At 44.6% G+C, this 26,256-nt stretch overlaps 2 protein-coding genes across 6 annotated transcripts in view; one reads left to right on the top strand and one right to left on the bottom strand.

Moving 5' to 3' along the window:
- Window positions 1–17,673, bottom strand: part of ncam2 (neural cell adhesion molecule 2) — a 217,943-nt gene extending 200,270 nt beyond the window's left edge. For 3 of the 5 annotated variants that reach the window (XM_049010811.1, XM_049010802.1, XM_049010841.1), the window contains exon 1: window positions 17,465–17,673. In XM_049010811.1, coding sequence (XP_048866768.1) covers window positions 17,465–17,519 — 55 coding nt within the window. In that variant the 5' untranslated portion in view covers window positions 17,520–17,673. The remainder of the gene's footprint in view (window positions 1–17,464) is intronic. The other 2 variants (XM_049010822.1, XM_049010832.1) reach the window with 1 other exon arrangement.
- The window catches only part of LOC125740075 (sodium/potassium-transporting ATPase subunit alpha-1-like), a 457,178-nt gene that overhangs the window by 57,318 nt on the left and 373,604 nt on the right, over window positions 1–26,256 (top strand). The window lies entirely within an intron of this gene.

Consider the following 26,256-nt stretch of genomic DNA (forward strand, 5'->3'; position numbering starts at 1 on the left):
CACGTGGGAGCAAGGAAACTCTCTGCCTAGGTCACTAGACCAGGACGGCAAGGGCTTAAACTCAGCTATAAAAATTCCGTTTCTAAAATGTATTTATTTGCCAAGGCTCGATGGAGCCGGCCTCGGTGCTATCGCACTAAGAGGATATGGAAGGACTGCTGGCACGCATCCATGGGAACAGCAGGGAAATCAGCTTGGGTGGTATTTATGTACTTTTGGGGGTGAAGAGGCAGGGGGTGGGGGGGTGGAATGATCGACAGGAGGAGAAATGAGTGACAGGTAGAGTGGATGCGCACACTGAGCTTGTGCATGCGGGTGCTGATCTTCTTGGATGCTGATCAAAACACAGAGATGAAGCGAATGACCAGCAAACACCACTGACCAATAAACACTGACCTCCAAAATACTGACCACTGACTGCCAAGCACTGACTGCTGACCACTAAATGCCGACCATTGCCAAATACTGACCACTAAACACTCACTGCCAAGCATCGACCACTGCCAATAAACACTGACCACCAAGCACTGAACACTGCCAAACCCTGACTGCTGACTACTAAATGCTGACCATCCAGCACTGACCACTGATCAATAAACACTGACCACCAAGCACTGACCACTAACCAATAAACACTGACCACCAAGCACTGACCGCTGACCGATAAACACTGACCACCAAGCACTGACCACAGACCAATAAACACTGACCACCAAGCACTGACCAATGACTGATAAACACTACCTGCCAAACAATGGCCGCTGACCATCAAACTCACCACTGACTGCTAAGCACTAACTGCTATGACCGGCAAACACTGACTGCCAAACGATGACCGCTCACCGCCAGATGCTGACCACTAAACACTGACTGCTGGCAGCCAAAGACTAATCAGAAAACCCTGATTGCTGACTACCCAACGACGTCTGCCGAATGCTGACTACCAAACGCTTACCTCCAAACACTGACCGCTGGCTTCCGAATGCTGAGGGCCAAACGCTGACCATTACTGACCACTAATGGGCTGAAAAACAACACAAAGCGATGTGACTTCCAGCAGGACTGAAACCACTGGGCACTGATGTGACATTGATCTCATTTCGACATCCTCCCACTTCTGAAACAGTCCAAAAAACAGGCAGGTAACTGAAATCGACATGAGTTCATGAAAAATACTGAAAAGAAATGCATGAACACACAAAAAAATATATATAGTTAATTACCGACACCTTGGAGCTAATTAACTTCCCAGGATCTAGTGGTAAGTGTTTTATCAGGAGTCTCCAGGGTAATTTCCAGTCCCTCTAAATTTGTCTTTACTCTGGAACCCATGGAACCATCTACAAAGGCTTTAGAACAGTCAATCACACACTAACACAAGGCTTTCACACACTCCTGTATGCACTGCTTGGCAATAGTACATTTTCCCATAACCATGGTCCGAACACAATATTACCATACAAATAATCTTTTCATATCCATATGCCACTGCTGTCATGTAGTAAAAATGGCATTTTAAATGGCTCAGCCCAGAGTTACTGTGTACTGAATAAGGTCTGGCGTTTTGCAGTGCAGAAATAAACTGTAGTAATGAGAGGGCGGCTGAAATATAGCTAGACGTAGAAATTATCATGCCATTCGGAAATGGGCGCAGAAAGGCATGGCACGGAGTCTCATGGTATTAAGTCATTTTATGGTATTGTACCATAAAGGTACTGCGGTAATGAGTTTTTGGGTTATGGGATAACATATTGTAGATACATCACTATCACGCTTCCGTACAGGGAGATGACTGGTAATGGGATTTGGAATTCCAGGCATGGAATAATGCTGCGGTGGAATTTTGGATTTTATAAGGCGGCTTTATGCTGCTGAAAGCGCACGCCGCACATCATCCCCGGCGGTAATTCTGACGAAAACGACCATCCCTCTCCAGACAGGCTCCCAGGCTTAATGAGGCACATCTGAGGCAGAGAGACAAGTAATGTTCAGCAGGGCTCAGGGGGCATCAGCGCATGGAGACAGTGCCGGCAGGCAGTGGGATGTAAATGACACCGTCCAACACCAAACCCCCCCCCCTCCCCACCACCACCACCTGTCGCCGGCGAGGCAGCAAGATGCACACCAGGGACTGTCGCCGGAGACTGACAGGCTCCAGGATGCAGCTTGAGGTGACCTAAGTTTGGGACCAAGCAACAAACTCGACGACCAGCTTCCCCTGGAGATGTGGGGGTGCCACACAGACCGAAGAGAATGCCATTATATCCATACTCTCCTTGGCATGGACAACTCGCTTCCGGGTCAAAGCTTTCAATGAAGAAAATCAAACCACACCTGAATGGGTTATAAAAGAAAGCCATGTGACTGAATTTCCAGACGACCACGCACCGCTGGCCCTGCACACATGCGGCGAGGCGGATGCTGGCCCTACAATTAGACTGGGAAAATCACTGACGGCTGTTGTATATTAATCAGGGATCACAGGGACATGCACGCGCGTAAATAAACACCTCTGTTTATGTGCTACTGAGCCCAAATGCTTCCACGCCTTCTTCCCCGGAAAGCTGATAGTACCGGACTCGCTGTGAAAGTACTCTAAGAAAAGAGCTCAGCTCTGTCTCTCTTAAAGGGCCGTCGACATTAGGGCCAGACAGGTGAATGGGAGATATTCTCCTGCCCTGACAGATGAAGAGCACTTTTGGCTCCTACTGGACACCCCCCCCCCCACACACAGACACACACACACATACAACCGGCTACTGACTTCCTTTTACTTTATCTCCCTTATCGTCCATTTACCTCCCCGCTACACTCTTCTACCTAGTTCTTTGACCAGCTACACTCCTCTACCTCCCCCTTCCCCATCTCCCTTTCTCTGCCTTCCTCAGAAGACCAGGACATGCCATGAGTATCTGAAGCTCATGGTGTGGGCCTAAAGACACTGACCTCTCGATCCACTAAGAGTCCCGCTTGTTCTAGTCCTTAGGAGGGTAGAAAAAGGCGATCGGCAAGTGCCTTAGAGCTGGATACCAGAGTATAGGATTGACATTTAATGCAGGCCCTAATAAAAAGGGGATTACAAATGCTATTAGCTTGGCTAAAAGGTTTCAGAGGCGTGCTCGCCCTCGCGTGCTGCGGCTGCCGCCGTGTCTGCCTGGTGGTGGTGTCTGTTCATGCCGCCCCCGCCCCCCATCCCGTACCATGGCGATATCTCAGCCCAGGAGAATGACAAGGGGACGGCCTGAGCAGGACAGCACCGGACTTGAATAAAAATGCATTTCCTTACCCCAATTTCTAATGACAGTTAATGACAGTTGGTCCCTTTTTCCTTGATATTTCCTCCTCTCAGCATTTCCACATTTTTAGGAACACTTAGGGATATTGCTTGTTTGTATGTTGGTAGCCTGCCAAGATCTCTTTCCTGTTGGAATCTCTTTCCTATCAGGATGTCTTTCCTGCTAGGATCTCTTTCCTGTCAGATATTTTTTGTGCCGCAAGCTCTTACCAAACTGGATCTTTTTATTGCCATAATCTCTTTCCTGCTGGGATCTCTTTCCTATCGGGATCTCTTTCCTGCTATGATCTCTTCCCTGCTGTGATATTTTCCCTTCTGTGATCTCTTTCCTGCTATGATCTCTTTCCTGCTGTGATCTCTTTCCTGCCGGGATATGTTTCCTGCTGCAATCTCCTTCCTAGCAGGATCTCTTCCCTGCTGTGATCTCTTCCCTGCTGTGATCTCTTTCCTGCCGTGATCTCTTTCCTGCTGCATTCTCTTTTCTGTCCTCTGCCAAAGCATCTCCTCTCCACTCCTCCTCTCTCTCCCGCCTTGGTGACCGTCACAGTAATTTCACACTTTCACACACTTCCACACACTTTCACACATTTTCACGCACATGCCTTCTCACACACACATCTCTACTTTAAGCCTTGCCTCGGGACTTTCATGATGACTAAATGCTCAACAAACGAGCCTAACTTCCAATGGCCGGGAAGGAACGCGACGTGCTTGGACTCAGCCGCATAAACGCTGACCGAGCGCGGCTCATGCACACTTCCTCCACTACCCGTCTCCCAGCGTCTTGGGAAAGTTCACCCAGCCCCAGCTCGCTTTCTTAATGTGCTTCTCATTTTACCGAGCTGTTTATTAATGCATTTATTCATTTTTGCTGCAATTTAAATGGCTCCATGTAACAAGGTATCCATTATGCTCACCTTTTTGTTTTTTTTTTTTAAGTTGTAATTTTCTCCTGGTGATGTGCAACAAATTAATGCTAAATAACGCAGATCTTCATCCTGTAAGTAAAACCCCAAAACCTAATTATAATGTATAATTTAACTGTACTCTAAAAATGCTAGTGCGACCCAGTAATGTACTATGTTTTTAATTACTCCCAGTTGATTATTATTGTACTATAGGTTTTTTTTGCACATTTATATTCATGTATATAATGAAATGGAAAATTAACAACATTTCAAGTTATATGTTTTTGGATTCTCTTCTCCCCAGAGCTATTGGGGCAAACACAGTTTTGTCTGTCTTTCGTGGGCGTACTGTAGATGCTTTCGGAACGCACTCCCTGACGGTCTTGCAGACAAAAACACATATGCTCTGGAAAAAACAAGTCACAAGAAGAGAAGGTGAGCGAGACGTCTCTGAGGAGGTTTGCAGGCGGGCTCGCACCCGAACGTCACACAGACGGGCACCTATTTCCCTGCTGTGGTCAGCCTTCTGTGTCTGGTCTTTGACTGACGTGTTGAATCACGACGTGCGTATGTAGAATTGGGGGGGGTTAGTTCAAGGCACTGCTGCCCGCCGACACCCCCAACCAGCCTGTCGATGGGTAACTTCATGGAGACAGCTGAGGTGTCATATTCACAGACGTTCTTGTCCTTCACTGAGGACCCCTGAGATGCCAAAGGTTTCTTCTGGAAGAAGATACAAGTGACCAAACATGAGTCACCCCAGCCACGCACCCTATGTGATGTGCAAAAGCAGGGTGGCGTCATCTTGACGTACTCTGACTCAAAACTGGGAAACTGTCATCTGCTACAATGACCTTTTCTAAAAACATATATGAAGGACAGGGTGGGTAGAGGATGCTTCCTTGTGCCAAGCTGCATCATTACATATTGAAATGTAAGACATGAATGCAGGTCATGAGCTGAATTGCTTAATTGGTTTATGTTTGTGTTTGTAATGCTGGTGGATCCGGGTTCAAGCATTGGCTGTATGAAATATTTTTTCAAAGAATTTCTCTCTGGGACCAATTAAGTTTTATTTTTTCTTATATTTTGGTCTTAGACATCATTGTGCTCTAATGTGGATATGAAACAAGCATTATGTCATGAAAGAGAAATATTGGTGTTTATATGTGTGGTTGTTTGAATGTGTGTGTGTTTGTTTCTTTGCATGTGTGTGTGTGTTTGGCCCACACTAAGCCAAAGCAGGTCTGAAGGTTCCCAAAGAGCAGCCGAACATGTGGACCCCCCCCCCCCACACCCCCCGGGTGAAGAAGGCCTTATCGTTCCTGCAGATGTCAGGAGGAAAATGGGTGAAATAGAGCCGTTTAATCTAGTGACCTGGAACCCAGGTGGATGGGAGCTTGGAGTGAGCGAGAGGCAAGTGAATGCTCTGATAAGACTACCAGGTGGACAGAGAGAGGGGGAAGAAGTGAGGGAGGAGGAGAGAATGATTGGGGAGGCAGAAAGAGAGAGGAAGAAGGAAAGAACAAGTGGAAGAGAGATAGAGGGAGAGAGAGATCCACTTAAGCAGAGGCGGCAGTGTGTAAATTTGAACAGGACACAGAGGTTCTTACCCAGGTACAGGCAGAAGCAGACAGTCACCCTGCCCCCCCCCCCCCCCCCCTCGGGAGAGATCTCCTCACTGGGCTCCTCAATAAGGACCAGCATCCCTTCGGCTGGATTGCTGCCATTTCCAGCCATAATGCCGGGTCAAAATACATGTCAAATGCATCATTATCGCCTCACTCACAGATGTACCGACAGACTGCGAAACACAAGCAGCACGGTAACAGCGACTCGAACTCGCTATCCCATTCCCAAAGCCCATGCTGTGATTAGCTCAAAGCGCATGTGGTGGGTGTAACTGCGGCGATGGGAGACTGAGTCACGCCAGAAAGCTTCTGGAACTCTGTGAGGAACTTCATCATGCCGCCATTTGTTACAGACACCCCTATACCTTTGCCAAGCCAGTGTAAGAAGACTGGTGCCACTGAGAGATCGCCTGAGGACTGGAGAAGATAGTCTCCAGCAGGGGGCATGGAGGATCTTCCCTACAGTCCAGACCCTGAACATCAGAATGTGATAAGTGTAACCGATACGAAGACAGGAGAATCACCCCCCCCCCCCAAAAAAAAAAAAAAAAAACAAAGATCGCATTATGATGCTGTGAAAAATGGAAATTACCTGCCAAGCATCAATAAATAATGAACACTGTTATGTTTAAATATTGATAAACAAAAAATAAACTATTAAGCCATATAAGAGTTGGGCTGCACTCCAAAATATAGAGGAAAGGGCATCATGAACACATTGGTAAGGCTGCATGATAACTACATAATGATCGCTACATAATATCTCTCCATTTATATCCTCCAATGAAAGCTGCCCGTTCTCCGTGTTGAATCTCATTTGAAAGCTCTCTAAAGCGTAAATACCAGCATGGTGCCCCCCTGTTAAATGCATATTTTTGCCCAAATGCTTCTATGTATTCCTTTCAATGGATCCCTGGAACGCTAGTTTTCATTGGTCAAAGCCGGAGGTCTGATGATTGGCAGAACTGTCAGGCCCATGATATGGGCCCATGTGCTGTTGATCTCTCAGCCTGCCCCTGTTTTTCCAGTGGTGAGTTCAGTCACAGTGGGACTGCACATATCGCGTATTTTTTTTTCTCCCCCTGGGGCAGTTGAGTTGGGGAGAAGAGAGAGAGAGACAGGTGATTAATATCGCGGTAGCAGCTGCCGCCCACTTCCCTCTGGGCCTGCCCCACTTCAACGGGATACTTGTTGGAGGGGCTTGACGTAGCTTTGCCGAAGCTCGGTGTTACTTCCGCACGCGTGAGGTGCCAGCAGAGCCCGACAGCGGCGGAGCCGCGGCTGCGGCAGGCGAGTGATGCGCACTGTTGTGCCCGCCCCTGAGATGTGTGTATGCCGAAAGGCAAGTCACATAATTAACGACAGAAAGGATATAAAGGCGGCGAACCATGGGGGATATTTCAGCTGTGGGGGGGTGGCGCAAAAAAAACAGGCCTCTAGTGACAGATGGGGGACAAAGACAATGAATGAACTGAACGGGGAAAAAAATCCTATCCATCTCTTGTGCCCGATCAGACTGTGACGCCTGTCTTTAGCCAGAGGAGGCGCCTCTGTTCCACTGCACAAATCCCATCCAATTAGCGAGTGAAGAGTGTAGAGAAACAAGTCATGACAAGTCAAAGTACAGAGGCGATTAAATACCCAGGTGGCTGAGCCACTAAGAGACGAGTGCTAGCTTTCCATCAAAGCCCGATATTGTCCCCGTTTTACGTTCCAGGGGCACTGTGTTACTCTTTGTTGTATATTAGTACAAAAAAAAGTTAAAGTAAAAGATCATTATCATTCCTGCCAGTAGCAGCAGTAGGAACGCAGAAGAATATAAACGGGCGTAATTAGCTAGACCTCTCACTTCCACCGCCATTCCGCCCTCCTTTCATGAAGTTATGACACCCAAGACACACCTAAGCACCTCCATCTCTCTCCCCATCCCGTCTGTCGAATGAGCTCCTCTGTAATTTCACGAAATGAAGGAAAGTACGGGCGAGGTCGCCAATAATCCCTGCCGGCAATATGTCGGCCTTTGCGTCTGTTTTAATTACGGACTACCGAGTGGAATGGAGCAGATGCCTTTCCGCGGCACTGGGAATCCTGGGCTGCCTGACAAACGCTTATCGCTGCACCCCCCGTTCTCGGCGACTTATCCGCAGCCGTAATTATTACTTTCCCCGTGATTGCTGGCTCATTGTTTGCATAAACAGGAACACGTGTGTGTTAATTGCCCTCCCACAAGCAGGACCCGTTTTATTCGAGGCCCTGTGCTGGAGAGGTTTTAGTAATGCAGCGTGCTTGAAAGTTTCTTACCGACTTTTGTTTTGCATATATGAAGCATGCAGAAAAACTTTCAGTTTCCACTGTCTCAAAGCAACAATGTGATAAATACAATAACAGCAATAAAATAAAACAAAATAAAAATACATTATGTGGGGTTGGTGTATATATTTACTTTATCACCAATATTTGTGTAATATACTGTATGTAACTTTTGTATGTATACTAACATATTATTGTCAAACCTCCAACACAGCAGTATATGATATTTGTTTTTCCACTATTATTTACATGGTGCTGTATATCAACCCCCTCTTGTCCAAGGATATAAGTGCAAACTGAAACTCAAAACATTAATAATAAGTGTGGTTCAAGGCCATGAATTCTTTATATCACCCCGATGTGAAACAGAAATGGATTTACCAAGAGAAGAAAAAAAGCTGTCAATCCAGACAATATTCAAATCGTCATCATTTAATTAGCTGCCCTTTCATAGCCTCACTGATAGCTATCCATCCGGCGTGGATCTGGAGAGCGTCGAGTCAGTCGATTCCAAGAAATGTTTAATTCATCAGCGCTTGCCGTACTGCCAAGAAGTGCCAATGACCACCAGCAATGACCCGCGCCAAGCGATTATAATCACAAAGTCGATACCTTTGATGAGAGCAGCAGTCACTCGTGAAGGCTCTGATTGGACGGCTTCATTCCAAACGCTGGCCCATCATATTGTGAGGCAGTGGGCAATTTTTTTTCCCTTTTTCTGCCCACCTCAATCGATTTTCAACATACAGAGAGATTTCGGCCAATCAGACTCACTTTGTATGAAAAAAATAGAAAGAAAATTGTTACCGCTTTAACATTTTGCTCATCTTAGCTCATAATCAACAGGCTGGTCATTTAAAAAGTTCTGCTGAAGATGCGTTTTGGCCAGAGCTCCTCATCAAAGATCTCGTCATATGCATTAGCCTCCAACTTTCAAAGCAACAAGAAGAGAATCTCATGCCATCTTTTGGCCAGACACCACAAGGGTCAATAAAACATTGATTGTTGTTGGGCCATGCTGCTACTACTAGCTACTTAAATCAACTCCATTAGTCACAAAATAAATATAAAGAACAGCCTTTATGCAGCTGTACTTATAAAATGGATGCTTATTTCTGTTACAATAAAACACAAAGGTGTCAGAATTTTAAGTACGATAATCAATCTTCCTCGCTGCGTGAAACAGATTGACATTTTAATCATTTAAAAGATTTAATCTGTTCTGTTTTCGGTCATCATTCACTATCAGTTAGAATAGCTTTACAATAGTTTTTTTTAAATGTCCTATTGAATCTAGAATGTCTTTGTAAGTAATTCAATAGCAGTGTAATTTGTCAATGACTGCAGCATTGGGTATTTCACATGTAGAATTTTTACGTGATTCTGAAATGCAGGTCTTCCCCTCCACTCTTCATATTATAATTCCTGGAGTTTGGTTTCACGGATGATGGAGAAACGAAATGCCACACATCGGCTACTTTCAAAAAAGCTGCCTTTCACTGTCAGGTGGATCCTTGAAGATTGAGATCTGCAGAGATGGGGTTAGATGGTAACCTGGGGGAACTGTAAGCTTCAAAGAAGATGTCAACCGTGGTGTCTTGGCTTTCTAACAGAACGACTTCCTGAACATCCCCAGTAGCTGCATTCAAGTCAGACAAGGTTCAAGTTATCAGAATTTTGCTTCGTTCGCTTGGAGGTTTTGTGGGGCTACCCCAGCCTGATAAGCCCTTTCCAGTGCTTCCATTAATGAACCATTTATGTGGATGTTTCATGAATGCGTCGACAGTGGGAGAATTTGGAGAGGCTTGGTCCAGTAAACCCACTAGCAGTTAGGGACAGAACTTTTGGTCTGAAAGAGCGCTTTTGAAACCCCTGTCCCAGCTGTGTGCGAAGTTAGGGGTCAGCAGTCGAGTTCTGCGGTCTTAAATGGCCACCCAGTTCTGCTTGCAGCTATTAACCTCTTACAATCAGACTCTTATTACAGCAGCACATGGTCACATGATATTACATTAATCAAACTGATGCTTTTATCCAATGGAACATTCATTATTATTATTATTTTATTTTATTATTTTTTTTGGAAAAAACAGGGTCAGACAACCCCTGGAGGAATTGGGGCGGGGGGTTAAGGGCCTTACTGAGAGACCCAATGGTGATGTCACTCTGCTAACTCTGGGATTTGAGCCAGTGACCTTCTGATCACAGACACAACATCCTATCCTGCTGAACCACACACTGACTAGAAACAAAGATAAACTTCTAAGATAGCTTTCAAGTAGTTTGGAGATGTCCATCACTCTTCACGACAGTTCATTTCACTTATACTCAATTATTTTCTGTTATGCTAAATTACATTGAATTGAATTTAATTATTTTCAAATTTAAGCTCAACTTAAGCCTAAATTAAATTTAAGGAAGCACTTATTAAAATTTGTTTAAATGCACCAGTCACTCTCAGCTTCTTCAACTCCTCTGCCTAGGTGACGATTGAATACGTCGACTTTATAATCGAAAGATGTGAGATCATCCTCCCAGCCCCTTTCAGAACGGCTACGATGTCAAGCTTCACTCCTAAGCTGATTGGATCGGACGGGTGATTAAAAAATAAATAAATAAGGTACAGCCACAATGAAGACTAACGAAGTCAAATAAGACCTAATCTCACTTTCAATTTCCAAGGGCTTCGTCAGGGAGAATTGAGCATTCTGATGTTCAAAAACATGTGACTATGGTGGCTGTAATCTTCTTGTTCTCTTATTCTGCTCTCAGCTGCAGCCTCTAAGACTGTACTGTTTCTCTCTCTCTCTCCCTCTCTCACGCACACACAGACACGCACACACACACACGCTGATGAATACACAGCTGGAGTGTAGAAGGCAGCAGGGGGTGTAGTTAGCATGATGTTCTGAAGCCAAAACGGCCACAAAGAATCAGTTGTGAGACCCCCACCCTCATAAAAGCACAGACTGCATGTATCGGGTGCAGACCTGCTGCCTGGGCGATGACCACCCATCTCGGTTTTATCGCCCCGTCGCTGGACACAACGAGAAACAAAAAATTGTGAATTCAGGGTTCAGACGCGAAGGAGAATGAGCGTTGTGAGATGGGAAGGCCAAACCCAGCCTTAAAGGTAATTTACACGTCGTGTTTCCTGTCCGGTGGTCAGTCACAAATTCACACCTTGGATGTTCTAAAAGCTTTTGGGAGAAATTGAGGTTTCTGAACTTAAACCCAATGTAGACTTGGACACAGGAGAGCCTTTTGGTTCCCCCGCCCCTTGAAAATAATGTGGAGAACTTCACTAAACTTTATAAATAACTTTTTGGAGATGGGCAGCAAGGCCAAGAGGCTTTGGTCGGTGGGGAGGCCAGTCAACTGGAAATGTGAGACGAGGCAGATGGGCTTAAAGACCTCCACATCTTCCTCTGCTTTGATTTCTCAGAAGTATACACGCAAATGCCATGCATGCCTAGAAGGAGTGAAGATCCAACGCATATGAGCAGGGGACTGGAAACCTCGTGAAGGATTCTCAGTGCAGAGCACTCTAGATCTCATGGTACTAAACTATGCTAGAGCTTTCAAGCAACATGAAATTACTGTTAAAGGTATCAAACTTACATTTTGGAAAGACGCATTTAAAGCTTCCCTGCACAAAACTAAACAGAGCGACTGATCCAGTATCATTCTACAAGCTTTTTGGTCACGTGCACAACATCGTCCTAAAAGATGGGTGGGGTCAATAACCTTATCATGATGGTATATGCAGTTCCATTGGTTGACTCCTTGGCCAATTGCAATATAAGACAATGTGATTGGCTGAAACATGTGGCACACCTGCATTATTATTACTGTAGGAGACATGCTGAAAATATTCAATTGCCAATTATGTTCTTTTACTGTGATTGTTTTGTGTAAAGTCATTTTGTGGGAGGGTATAGCGTAGCCCATGAAACACCTTTTCCCACCATTGTGTGCCAAACATTGAAATTCCCCATAGTTTAATTTAGATGCCTGGTTTCTGTGATCACTCATTGGATTGATTTTCCCATACAAACCCCTCAGGAGGATGGGGGGAGGGTAATTCTTCGCTCAGGCAGCTTCTGTGTGGAGTTCTTTCAGTTAATTAATCCCATAACACTATCAGTTTCTATTCACGTGGGTTATGGACAAGTAATTCCTATATGAACAAACTTTTTGAATTTATCGAGCTGCCGAATGTGATCTGCAGAGGGAATAGTGAACGGAGGGGGGGGGGGGGGGGGGGAGAGAGATTTGTTCACAGACGAGAGGCTTCTTCAATTTCTGTAAAAAGGGCCTTATCAGAAGTGACCCGGTTTCTATCTAAAGGTCTGTGTAGTCCAAATTAAGAGCTGAAATACAGACATTTAGACCTACAAATGCAATCTTGGCCATCGCCCCAAACTAAATAAAACCAATATTGTCCTTTTTGGTCGCAGACATGCTGCAGAAAGAGAGCAGGTTACAGAGAAATACAGCAGCCCATGACTTGAAGCTGGAGGTATTGGGAAGATCAGAGTGTTACTCTCGTATTTATGGAGGATGTAGCTTCCAGCTATATATTCCTAAATGGTGCTACTCTTCAACCAAAATCACTCTTCTCCTCCCTCAGTGTGCTGCAGACAGACACGGACACAGATGTAGACATGTTGCTGCCACAATTACACTCCCCCCCGTCTAGTCCACAGCTCCGTCTGCGACAGGAAGCACTCTGACACGTTGTCAGGGTGGCCATTACCGCAAAGACCGCAAAAAAGCAGCGGAAATGCTGCTTCGGTCACATTTTAGTATGTCTGCCAGCTATGGCCTTTATCTGCTTCTCCTTTGTATAGTAAACATTGCAAAAGACTTAATTTCCTATCAACATCAGCAGCAATGTACTTCTTGATTAAATTTCTCCGCTAATGCCTTTTCCCTAAAAACAAACTGCAATCACAAGCATGTATATATTTCGTTTGGCCCATTTAGGGTTATTATATTGTTCTAGAGGACTACAGGGGGGGCCTTCTGGACTCAAACCTGGCCGAAGTCTAGATTCTTCACCTGTTGGCCCAACCTGCTAGTTGACCATTAATGGAATTAAAATGATATTCGGTTTAGCTCACACATTTCCCATTAATTGCATCATTAAGAGTATGACAGTAAAAAGTGATTCTAATTAGAAGAAAGTGTACCATGACCTGCAAAGGGTGGGCTGCCAATTGGCATTGCCCTCTGCCCCCCCTGCCCTCCCCAAGTTGTTTTTTCCTTGATTCAACTTTTTGTTTGTTTTGCTTCGTCTTCTGCCTTCTCGCTTTAATATTCATTGACTAAATTGTACGCCCCTTAATTGCTTTCAAGTCCATTTCATATATATTTGTCTCACATTAATTGTTCTTGAGTTGAATCGTAATGTTTTTTGATGCACTAACAGCTCGGGGGTGCGGGGGGTAACCACCCAGGGAGGGGCACTATATAAAAACAAATTGAATGGAACTCGCTGGTAGCATAGCAACAAACGGGGCCAACAATTGAGCCCCAAATGAATGAAGTAACACATCAAGTCATAGTGGGCTCACTTCAAACCGGCACATTTTAAGCTACGAGAGCAAACAGGTCCATTTGATTAGTAAATGCTAAAGATCATAAGTCTGCATTATACTCATTTAGCAGAGTCTTTTTCATCTAAAGAGACATACATTTTTTGAGAAATCGGGCACAGAGAGTCTCTGGAGCAAATGGGAGGTTAAAGGCCTTGTTAACGGGCCCAACAATGAAATCACTCTGTTGACTCTGGGAGTTGAGCCAGCAACCTTCCGATTAGTGGCACAGGATCTCGACCTGCTAAGTCACACAAATTTGACGTACGGAAGGGAGGGAGTGAGCGAGGGAGAGGGAACTCAAAGAGACGGCCTGTTGAAACGTAACTACTCTCACCCTTTCGCTCGCCCCGTTAGCACGCATGGTGTGACTCGCCAGGCGGGAGGCTAAGCTGCGAACGCCGCGTAGCGAGACAGCGACTCGCTGCCACACAAGTCTCCTGCAATTACTTCTGCATAAAATGCAATTTATTTCACCAAAGCCCCGGAAAACATAAAACATCGAAGGTATCAGTAAATCACTGAGCCGTTGCTTATACCTTCGTGCGCCCGACACCATGGACGAAAATTGCTCCGCGGGCCGATGCCAACAGTTCATTACGATTCAGACTCGATTCATTCAGATGTTTCGGTAATTAATCTCACGTGCCACTTAGCACTGTCACCACACTCGTATTTCATCGAAACGAACATGACCACATTGCTAATGATACGTGATTTTTTTTTTAAATACATTCAGCAGATAAATTATTCTCTATTATTTAAGAACTTGACTTTAATGTCTATATATCTGTACAGTACATATAGGAAAAAAATAAACACAAAGATCGACTGGCTTGTTTAGCAACTCAAAAAAGGATGCTATTGTATCTAATTCACCAGCAAGACTACCACTTTTGAAGATGACTGAACCAGATATCATGAATTTGATCAGAGAGCTGAGCTTAGCCGGGTGAATATAAATAAGCCTTCAGTTCTTTTGTTCAGAGCTGAAAACAGCTTTGTCAATGCTGACAGAGATTATTATCTATAGTTGTCTACTGATTAATCTTCAGATGAGGAGGCTGATTTTGGGAATCACGTGGATGTTCTGTTTGTAATGTCCTTGTAACACTGTCACTGTATCCATACTCCTCTCTCTCTCTCTCTCTCTCTCTCTCTCTCTCTCTGTTCTTCTCCCTCTCTTTCTCTATTCTTCTCCTTCTGAAGGAGGGCACTGGGGAGGTGGCCAATTCCAGTTTGGCTTTACACAACTGTGACGCACCCGCATGTGATCCCTCACAGCCGAGGGGCCCAATGCCACCAGTGCCGTTTCAGAGGTGAGATCCTCATCATCCTGACTCTGCCCTCATATAATTACACTACATCCCCCCCCCCCCCAACGACACTGACTCTGGTATTACCGTCCTACTCCTTGCTGCTGTCAGACTCATCGTCACCTTTACCAACACCTTCGTAATCATCGACATCATTGTCAGGATGATGGTCAACTCAAACACAACTCAAAACTCAAGCTAACACCCTCAACGGCCAATCAGAGGAGCACAACTCAAAGGGACAACAAACAAAAGCAAAAGATGAGGAGGCCGGCATCTGTTCTCAAGAATAAACAGAATTTACTTCCTATTACGAGGCCACTGACGGCGCTTCTCTTTTTACTGAAAGCACACTGGAGTTTCTCGTGCTGCTGCATGGACAATAATTCGGGAATCAGCGCTTTCGGGCACATCCACTGTCATCATTCGCAGCAACTGAAGCAGCGTGTAATTTGCAAAAGCCACACAGATTGATTTGCATTTGCTGCAGTTAATTTATCCTGGCGTGTAATAAATTACTATAGTGGAAAAAACAAGAAACTTCTGCCTCAAATGTTGTAACTTGTAACTACCATGTAACGTTTTCAGAAGAATAAAATAATCTTCACCTACAACACAGGAAAGGCCTTTATATGGCATAATGTTTCAAATTTACAATATATTTAAGTTAAAAGAAGTCAACCATATAATTAAACTGCAATAAATTCAAGATAATCCTGTTTGTATACTGTAAAACTGCATGCTATAGTACAACCCTAATTGGGTAATTAACAGTGTAACCTTTAATCTAATATAAGTCGTAGAGTCAGAGCTAACAGATTCCCAGGACCAACTGATACATGACTGCAACACGATAAACATGCCTGAACACAAAACTGCAGCATTTAATAACAGATCGAGTAAATGTTTTAATGGTTGCTCAGAGCCATGCTAGTTGATGTTACTTGATAGATTTATCATGAATCACATAGTAAATTAACAAACTATGGATAACTTCGTAGATTTGGGTAGGATTTAAGTTTTGCAGTCGCAGGAACAGTGTTAGCATTTGTTGACGTATCCCTCCATTCTATAAACATCTCATTACTTGTAAATACCACGACACACGTGTTAACGTTCTTGCTGTGCATGGAAGCCCACCCATATCACGCATACTGTATTTCAATTTGTAACGGGAGGGAGGCGCAGGGGTGGGTAGTGGTGGTGGTGGTGGTGGGGAGGGGGGTGTTATCGCAGCTTGGCTACCTCCTGGGAGGAAAAAAGAATAAACCGTTTAATACAAGTGGTGAGTATTTAGAGATCGGCTCCCGCAACGCGCCTGGTGCCAGGGGACAAAGGCTCCCGCTGCGTCTATGCTCAGCTCGCTTTACGGACGCGTGTGTGACTCTCTAGCGCCACCTGGCGGTCGCGCTGTGGTACAAGACACGCGTTGGTACGCGACCACCTCTGTTCTCAAGGGGCTCGCAGTCCCGTGCGAATACCCCCCCCCCCTTCCCAACCCCCACCCCCTTGCGATGCCAACTTCGGCGCCATAGAGGGACAGGTGCTCGCAATGAAGACGACCACTGATGGATGCTAGTATGCCTGTAAATGAGTTTCTATGATGCTTCTACTTGTGTCATTTAACCTGTACAAGTGCCATCGTTATAAATAACTGGCGTAAGACGATCACTAACGGGACACAAACAACATAAGCGTATGTATCGCCTCAACTTTTACTCTTAATAAATCGCATATATTTAAACATGCATTAAAACCCTGGAACTGTTTTCGCTACATCTGGTTCAGTTGGAATTTGATGCACTCGTGCTTTTAAACTTGCCCACATTTTTTGATCGCCATCAATAGCAGCGATGTACAATGGCATTCACATATGCTCAGAAGTTGGGGTTCCTCCCCTCCGTACCACGCATGCTGCTTGTTATCAACTACTGCCATGAATCTGTGCCATCTGAAGTGTGATGCCACGTACAATCACTTGGTCTGGGTTGCTCGACGTGCACATTCACAAAAAAAAATAAAAATAAAAAAATAGCGAGAAATAGCTACTAAGAAGACATCTGTCGAGACCGATCGCATCACAGAAAGCATCATATCTGAACAGTCAACTTCTGAGATCTCAGTATATAACATTTACACATATTCATATTTGCGTGAGTAAAGGAATTAAGGGAATGTCAGGGGGGGAATTGACTTCACAGATACCACTTGATCGTCTGTTCCCTAAAAGCAGGACATTTGTCACCTAAATGAACGTGATCTAACTACAAAACACTGCAAACCCCAAAAAGCGACCCTGCCTCGGAGCGGTCTCCAGCTAGAGAGCCCCGAGGAGTCCGCAACACGGCGCAAATGCGAGAAAAAAAGGGATGCGATCGGCGCAACTTCTCCCGGCTTTCGCTCCTACCTTGAGAGCTGCAGATGAGCAATCCCAGGGAAAAGACGAGGAGTCCCGGCTGCATTGTGAGCCGCTTCGGCTGATCGGCACCCTTTTTTTCTGGTCGCGGTGGAGCTGGAAGCCCTGTCGCTGTAAGGAAACCAAGCTGGTCGCCCCTCTCCTTCACTGGCTCTAGCTCTCCCTCCCTCCCTCTCTCTCACACGCACACCCTCTCTCTATTTCTCCCTCGCTCCCTATTCACTCGTTCATTGCCAAGTGCAGAGATGATCCACTGTAAAGCCAGAGCCTCAATGCTGCGGCAGTCCTCCGGCGCAGAGGCATATAATTCAACAGCTGGCACATATTTTAAAAGGAAAACCATATATACGCGTACATGCTGCAGGAAAGACGCCTTCTATAGGAGAATGCAAAGCTGGGGGAAAAAAAACAATGAACACGACTGTTTAACTTATCTTGCTGTTATATGAGCCTGTGGTTTCTAGAATATGCCTTGATATTTATCGGTATACAAATATTTATTGTAGCAATACTTTTTCTCCTGTGTCTGGCTTAGCGGACTTCCGATACACTGATGTTTATCTTTTAAGTAACATTTGACTCACCTGCAATTAATAATCTGTTCCAGTAGTCAAGAAACATATATGCGAGTAATATATCTTCTATCGGTAAATTAAATAAATTATTTAAAATCAATTTTAAAAATGTAATATATATACATAATATAATATTACAGACCTTGATCTCAGGTGGAAAACGGTGGCTTAAAGTGTACGGGTCGTGGATGGAGCCACGAATTACTGCATTACTTTTGTTTTGTTATTTACAAAAGAACAGTCGGCCCTCGGTTAATACTGATTATCTGAATGTAATGACGAATGTACATATTTAGATTTTGGAAGGTGGAAAATATCAAACTGACACCTGGTGACGTACAGGGTAGACCTCCGACAAGGAACAGTCAAGACCGCGCTAATTAAATCAATCCATCCATCTTCTGACCATCACCCTGGTTAGACTTGCGGGGGCGCCTGGAGCCTATCCCAGGCAGCACAGAGAGTAAGGCTGATGTACACCTAGAATAGGGTGCCAGTCCACTGCAGGGCACATACACACCACCACCACACACTACGGGCAATTCAGAGATTACCATTAACCTAACTGCATGTCGTTGTACGAACTACGAGGACAACACGTAACTATACTACAAACACACACACACACGCACACACACAGCAGAAGCAAGATGTAGCCCTGGGGCTGTAAGGCAACATTACTACCAACTGAGCCACCGTGCCGCCCCCATTAATTAAATGCTTACCCAGATTTTAATAAGGCAAACAGTATGCTTGACAGAAATCTCTACTGTGATGTTTTATTAGGGATAAATTATGTAAATAACTGAACGACCTGCAGGTGATGTTTCAGCTGGTAGTGTGAGTCTAGCCAAACTGTAATAGAACAGCACGTATAGATAAACAAGTCTTTGGACATCTCGGTTCATTCATTTAATTTAATTAATTTATGATAAATTGCATCTCATATTTTTGTCTATGAAAGGGTTCAATTGACCTTCTGTGGAAAAATATGGAGATCAGAGAAATCGACACGGTTTGACAAAATACTCACGTCAACATTAACGGCCCGGATTTCACATGCTAAATACCACAACCTAGCGGCTGCTATCATCGAAATGGAGAAGTCCGCAGTTGAAAGATCTATAATCAAGCGATTTCTTGTTTGAAGTTGTTAAACTTTAAAAGATTGAGATTTCTCAGCGTGAAATATCCCCGAGGAAGGAGCGAAATTTCTTACGCAAAGGTGATGACATCATAGTGATATAATCGTTTGATGATGTAATTGATTGTGCGCTGAATGCATTGCACAATCGCCTTTCCCCCACCCCCACACCACCCCACCCAAACTTTTTTGGACTGCTGACACGTCACAGTGAAGGTCTGTTGTTTGTACTTCCGCAGCATACTGGCTGCGTTTGATCAATTGCGCAGGCATCGTCTAAATGTTCCCTCGCAGATCTTCACGTGGAAACGAATTGCTGCAGAACCAGAAGGTTCCGTCAGGAAATGCAGCCCTGCAGAGAAACTAATGTCATAATAGCTTGTGCTCTTCACGGGGCTTTTTTAGCCGGTACTGGTGTGCCTTTGCAGAAATCAGTGATGATTTACAAGTACCTTACTTGAGTGCTTTATTAAGGGTTCATGTGCTCTTGTGTAAATGCACTCTTCTGAAGTCCTCTCTCATATCACTGGACCCTATATTATCCTTGGGATGGTCATGTAATGTTTTAGAAGACATACAGGTATTGCGAAAATGAAATGAAATTAAGCTCAATTTGCTCAAGTATGAGGACAGCTGCATTGGAAAGCTTTAGTTTTTGTATGTTCAGTGATGCTCTCCTGTACTACATGCACTCAAACACAGGTGAGGGTGAAGACTGGGGGGGGAGGGGGGGAGGGGGTCAGGGCCTTGCTCAAGAGCTTAATGGAGATGTGAGGATGGGATTCGCACCAGCAACCTTCTGATCACAGATGCAGAGTTTCAATATTATTTATTCCATAAATGGATCACGCAGATATTGTATAGAAGTCAGCATTACGACAGGAATGTCCCATTGGATAAAAAGCTACTCCGGCTGGATTAAACATTGATGCAGTGTACGTCCTTTGCTTGAAAAAATCTTGTGTTAAGGTGACAAGAGCACTACATGGAAGGAGATGGTCACTTTGCAAAGTCACATGAGTTGCGATGGGTAGCAGGCAAACGTGTATGGCCAGAGAGGATGAATGTCCTTTGTTTAACAGTGGGACTGAGGCTGGTACAGAGATCACGGTTCCTGGCATTAACTCACGCAGGCACCAAATCCCAGGGGATAATGCTTCATGAAGGCTACCGTTTGCACAGCCTAGGTTTCCTAGCAACATCTTGTAATAGTCTCATTATAACGATTTTGGTAGTTCACCTGATTCACCTCACCTTTCAGCCGATGTCCAAAGTCTGCCCCCTTCAGGGCGGCTGGTGGTACTGCTGTTGCAAGTCAAGTTTAAAGGTTGTGCATGAAAGACAGCTCATCCATTCATTCATCCATCCTTCTGAGTTCTGTACACGTATCCTGTAGACAGTTGCAATAAGTCCTGAGGCTAGACTGCAGTTAAACTCACACCAAATTTACTTTAAGAAATAATGACCAAAAAGAATGTGGTCCCTTAATGAACTTGCTTTAATTAAAGTCATTGGATTGATAGTGCACCCGACCTTAGATGTCATTCAAGCTTCGCTTTGTCTTTTGCCATCAGACACCAAGTAAGGTATATATTTCTATGTGAAGCTCCCCATGTTTTTCCAGCGCGTTTCGTTAATGTACACAGAAAGCTCATTAATGCGTACTTAAAGTTGAGGAAAGATTCTATGGAAGCATATGAGTCATGGGGATTTAATTGAATGCTTCCAGTATACCCCTTACTGAATGCTACAGAGGAGTCCAAATGTTCAGCATTCAAACAGAGGTGCGATAGCTTCAGCATGGGTCCGTGAAAGAGACCAGGAACAATGACAAACCAGAACTGACGCCGTAAACAGGGAAAATGCCATCAACCGGCAGAAATTTCAATTATATCGGCAAATTAAAGCGAGAGGGCAGTGTGGAATAGGGTGGCTGGTGTTTAGGAAAGCAGCCCAAAACAGAAGAGTAGCAGGGTGGGGAGGCTAACGCGGAGGCAAATTTACACAAATGTTTTGTGACTTATATCTAGGCCTGGTTATTTGTCTCACTAAAAATGCCTTTGATGAGGATCCTCTTGATTGGTTCAGATCATCAGTGAAACGAGAGGGCTGTGAAGTATGGCCCTTCCTAGCTGGGATCATGATCATTAAAACCAATGTCTAGACAGACGACAAATCAGGCACGACTGACAGAGACGGATTAGGCGGTGGAGCCAACACCTTGAGCGATGGCTTTAAAGTCTTCCACATTAACGTAACTTGAAGCCCTTGGTCCATTAACTAACCTGGAATTTCTGGAAGCTTCTCGCAGGAGCCCCAGGGACAGAGAAATCCGCTTTTCTATTCTCCGGGAGAGTTTGAAAGCCCGGTATTGAGCAGGCCAGGCTCGCATGTAAAGACCGTGATGATAAACAGGGCCGTGAAACGGATCAAACATTTCTCAGGGAAAATGAAGAGAAGTATAATTATCTGTGTGCCCAGTGCAAAACATGGAAAGGGCTGCTTTTTGGGGCGGGGCTTCGGGTTTGGGCATAGAGCACGGATTGGAAGGCGGTTTCGATTCAGAATATTTGTGGTCTTAAACTCCAACCAGCATGTGCCAGTTTTGTGCTGTGAGTGAATGATTGAATGAATGAATGTTACATTTATATAATGCTTTTCAAGACCCTCAAAGTGCTTTATGGAAACAATGGGGAGCCACTTGGAAGCCTACCACTGCGTAGCCCCACCTGGATGATGCAACAGCAGAAATTCTGCACCAGTATGCTCACTACACAGAAGAAAAAGTGGTGAAGAGGCAGGAGACGATTCATCAATTAGATATAGGGGATGATTAGAAGGTTAGATTTGAAAGGGCCGTAGAGGGTAATTTAGCCAAGACATCAGGGTACCACCCCTACTCTTTCAAACGATGCTCAGGGATCATTTATGACTTCTGAGAGTCAGTTTCACAGCACTGTGTCCCCATCACTGCACTGAGGCACACTGACCAAAGGATGGGCTAACTTTCTGGCCACACCAACACCTCTTCCAGCAGCAACCCAGCTTTCTTAGTTGGTCTCCAAGCCAGATACTTTCCAGGCCCAAACCTGCTTAGCTGCAGGTGGATTACCAAGTTCGAACTGCAGGTGCTATGGCTGCTGTCAATAAAATGCTATGTCTAAGACAATGAGATAAAAAGGAGCCCCTGGCAGAGGGGAGGGAAGCAAAATATACCAGTCAGCTCCAACAGGGTGCGGCATAAGTAAGGGCAGAACCTCGTTTACAGTTCTAGCTTCGACTTTAAAGAATTTGTGTAGACAACTCGCTTGCTTTCTGCTTTTCTTGTGCCTCTAGGTCCTGCTGGAATGGGTCCATTTCTCACAGCCAAAACTACAAACTGCTCTCTATCGAATAACATTTCAAAAATTTACACAGCATGTTTTACCTTAGCTCAGAAGAGTGATACATAAAACACAGTCGGTTATATGCATATATATGCATAAAACGGAGCATCTGGCGTAAATTTTGACTCATAAAATATAGCAGCTGGCATAAAATTAAACAACAGGGATTTGTAATCCTTTTGAAGCAGTTTGCTGATATTTCAGCCGAGCCACTTGGTCATTGTCAGCGTTTGGGAAATGACGGCCCGTCCAGATCCGTAGCGCAAATCCAGGAGGGAGTCGTACCCCCACCGACCTGCGGTTTGCGGCGTCATACAAAGACATGCTACCTTTTGGCCTTTTTGAGCTATGCTGACGTGCGGTTTGGTGGGGAAGCCATAGACTTGGAGGACGGCAAAATCAGATTTTACAGCTGCAGAGTTTTCTGCGGCTTGTTCCTTCCTCCACCCCCCACAGCCATGACACAGAGCTGGCGGAAGCATAGAGGGATGTGCTGTTTTTACTCAAATCTGAGTCTGATTTTAAAGAGCTGGGCAGTGGTCACTCTGAGCCTCATCCCAGAGTCATTAGCCAAAGAGAGGGATTAGACCCCAGACATTCAGCGACTCTGTCCCAGGGCTCTCAGAAACACACACTATTTAAACAATGAGACCTGAAGGCACAGCGACTCCCCAGACTCCATAAAGTTACAGCAGTAGGAACACTAAAGATCCCAACATGTACAAGCAGAGGATGGATGGATGGATGGACAGATGGATGGATGAGAAACAACACAAATAAGCAGAGGATGGATGGATAGATGGACGGATGGACAAATGGATGGATGGATGGATGAGAAACAACACAGATAAGCAGAGGATGGATGGATGGACAGATGGATGGATGAGAAACAACACAAATAAGCAGAGGATGGATGGATAGATGGATGGATGGACAGATGGATGGATGAGAAACAACACAGATAAGCAGAGGATGGATGGATGGATGAGAAGCAACACAGATAAGCAGAGGATGGATGGATGGACAGATGGATGGATGAGAAACAACACAAATAAGCAGAGGATGGATGGATAGATGGATGGATGGACAGATGGATGGATGAGAAACAACACAGATAAGCAGAGGATGGATGGATGGATGGATGGACAGATGGATGGATGAGAAACAACACAGAGAAGCAGAGGATGGATGGATGGATGGACAGATGGATGGATGAGAAACAACACAGAGAAGCAGAAGATGGATGGATGGACAGATGGATGGATGAGAAACAACACAGATAAGCAGAGGATGGATGGATGGATGGATGGATGGACAGATGGATGGATGAGAAACAACACAGAGAAGCAGAGGATGGATGGATGGATGGACAGATGGATGGATGAGAAACAACACAGATAAGCAGAGGATGGACGGATGGATGGATGAGAAACAACACAGATAAGCAGAGGATGGATGGATGGATGGACAGATGGATGGATGAGAAACAACACAGATAAGCAGAGGATGGATGTATGGATGGATGGACAGATGGATGGATGAGAAACAACACAGATAAGTAGAGGATGGATGGATGGATGGACAGATGGATGGATGGAAAGATGGATGGATGAGAAACAACACAGATAAGCAGAGGATGGACGGATGGATGGATGGACAGATGGATGGATGGATGGATGGATGGGGACATTCAGCTTTGTTATTAGATCTGCGTTTGATGATGAACAAATGAATAAGCAGCAAAAAAAAAAACATTCCACTATTAATCATAGTTGATAGTTGCACCGATAAGGAGTCATTTAAGAGGGAAAATATCTTTTTTTCTAATATAAGAATCTTGAAAAATATTGGCTTAAATTATTAAAGAAGATATAAATACTCTTTGCTAGTGTATGTGATATATATAGAGTTTATTCCCAGAGCCCTAAAAATTATATACTGTGAGGCCACTTTATTAGGTATATCTGCTCATTAACGCAAACAGCCTGCTGCTTGCAAATGAATACAAACAACACACAGACAGGGTCAAGAGGTTTAAGTACCATGTGGCTCTGCATTAGAGCCCCTAATATGCTTGATCAATGTAATTTTAAACGTGGTGCCATTTCTGGTAACATATGTGATGGTTGAAGCGTCTGAGAAACAGCTTCTCTGCAGGGATTTCCATGCACAACACTTTCTAGATTTTACAGAGATCTGTGTGATTAAGTAAAACCATGCAGTCAGTGGCAGTTCTGTGGCTCCAAACACCTTGTTGATGAGGGAGGTCAGAAGAGAAGGACCAGACTCATTAAAGCTAACAGGATGGACACAAGTGTAAAAATAACAGCTGAGTTCAACAGGGTTGTGCAGAAAGGCATCTCTAAACACGTAACTTGTCAAATCTTGAAGCAGTTTATATAAAATATAAAACACTGTAGTGCGGGGTGGTCCGAGGCATCACGAGAGCAGCGAAGGGCGAGGAGACTTACTTGCAGGGGCAGAACATGTTCTTTATTGTATTTCTGAACAGGACCGAAGCAGGCAACCAACAAGCACTGAACCCCCAATACACACTGTGGGAACACAAGAACAACAGTACAAGGGCTATTTACAAATACACAGGGCTATTTACAGGAGCGCTGGCGAGGCGTGCCAGGATGCGTAGACCTCACCGGCGCTACAATATCAATATATATAAAAAGAGCAATAGGCAAAAATGCCTCCCCCCTCACGTCCCTAATCCCAACCCCAGCCCTAATGCGTCAACAAGCACCCCATCCTTGCTGCAGGAATAGTCCAGTGGTCTGTTTGCACACATAATTACACATATACGCTGTTAATTGTCACGACCGCTACAGGCAGCAGTACGATCGTGCGGGTCGGTGGTTCAGGAACAGGCAAGACACGGCGATCTCAGGGAAAACTGGGGGTTTATTCAGGGCTAGGGAGCGGGAAACATTGGACCACAACAAACCACAATGACGGACAAGGGGAACAGGTCAGACCAGGACTTAAATACACGAAGACTAAGCATGGAAATCAGACAACGCTGGAAACAATCAGGGTAGTACACGTGGGTAATCAGGGGGCGTGGCACACACGAGGAGCGGACGAGCCGGGCATGACATTAATTTGTATTTTATTGATTTTTTTTATCTCCTGCACATTCCTGTAGGAGGTTCTGTCTGTCTGAGTTCTGTTTGTGAACTTTTGAATTTGTTTACACTTATGTCTGCAATGTTTCATTGCTTGCATTTTACATACCGGGCTGTTGTATGCAAAAGTGTTTTCCCATGGGACCAATGAAGTCTTATCTTATCTTATCTTACCTTAGCTTATAGTGGTTGGGTGTGGGGTTAGGAAACTGCGTAAAAGATCTTAATTACTTGCTAATTATTGTTAAATAGCCCAATCACAGATCCATAAAATAGTAAATTGTGTGCAGATGCAAATACTACATGCCTACATTTTGCTTATATTTAATATTAACATTAATAAAACGTAGCATTTAAGAGCTTATTTGATTTCATGAAAGCCAATATCATTTAAAACCTTCAAAATGATTATTTCTCAGTGTATTAATGTTGGAGCATCGAGAAAACTAAGCATGAATTCAGATCCAACACAGCTATTCGCTATCAACCTATATGGTGCGTACAGACAGCTGGTGCATTCAAAAAAACTACCTAAAAATAG

This window comes from Brienomyrus brachyistius, chromosome 1 (assembly GCF_023856365.1).
Source record: "Brienomyrus brachyistius isolate T26 chromosome 1, BBRACH_0.4, whole genome shotgun sequence".
Taxonomy (NCBI): Eukaryota; Metazoa; Chordata; class Actinopteri; order Osteoglossiformes; family Mormyridae; genus Brienomyrus; species Brienomyrus brachyistius.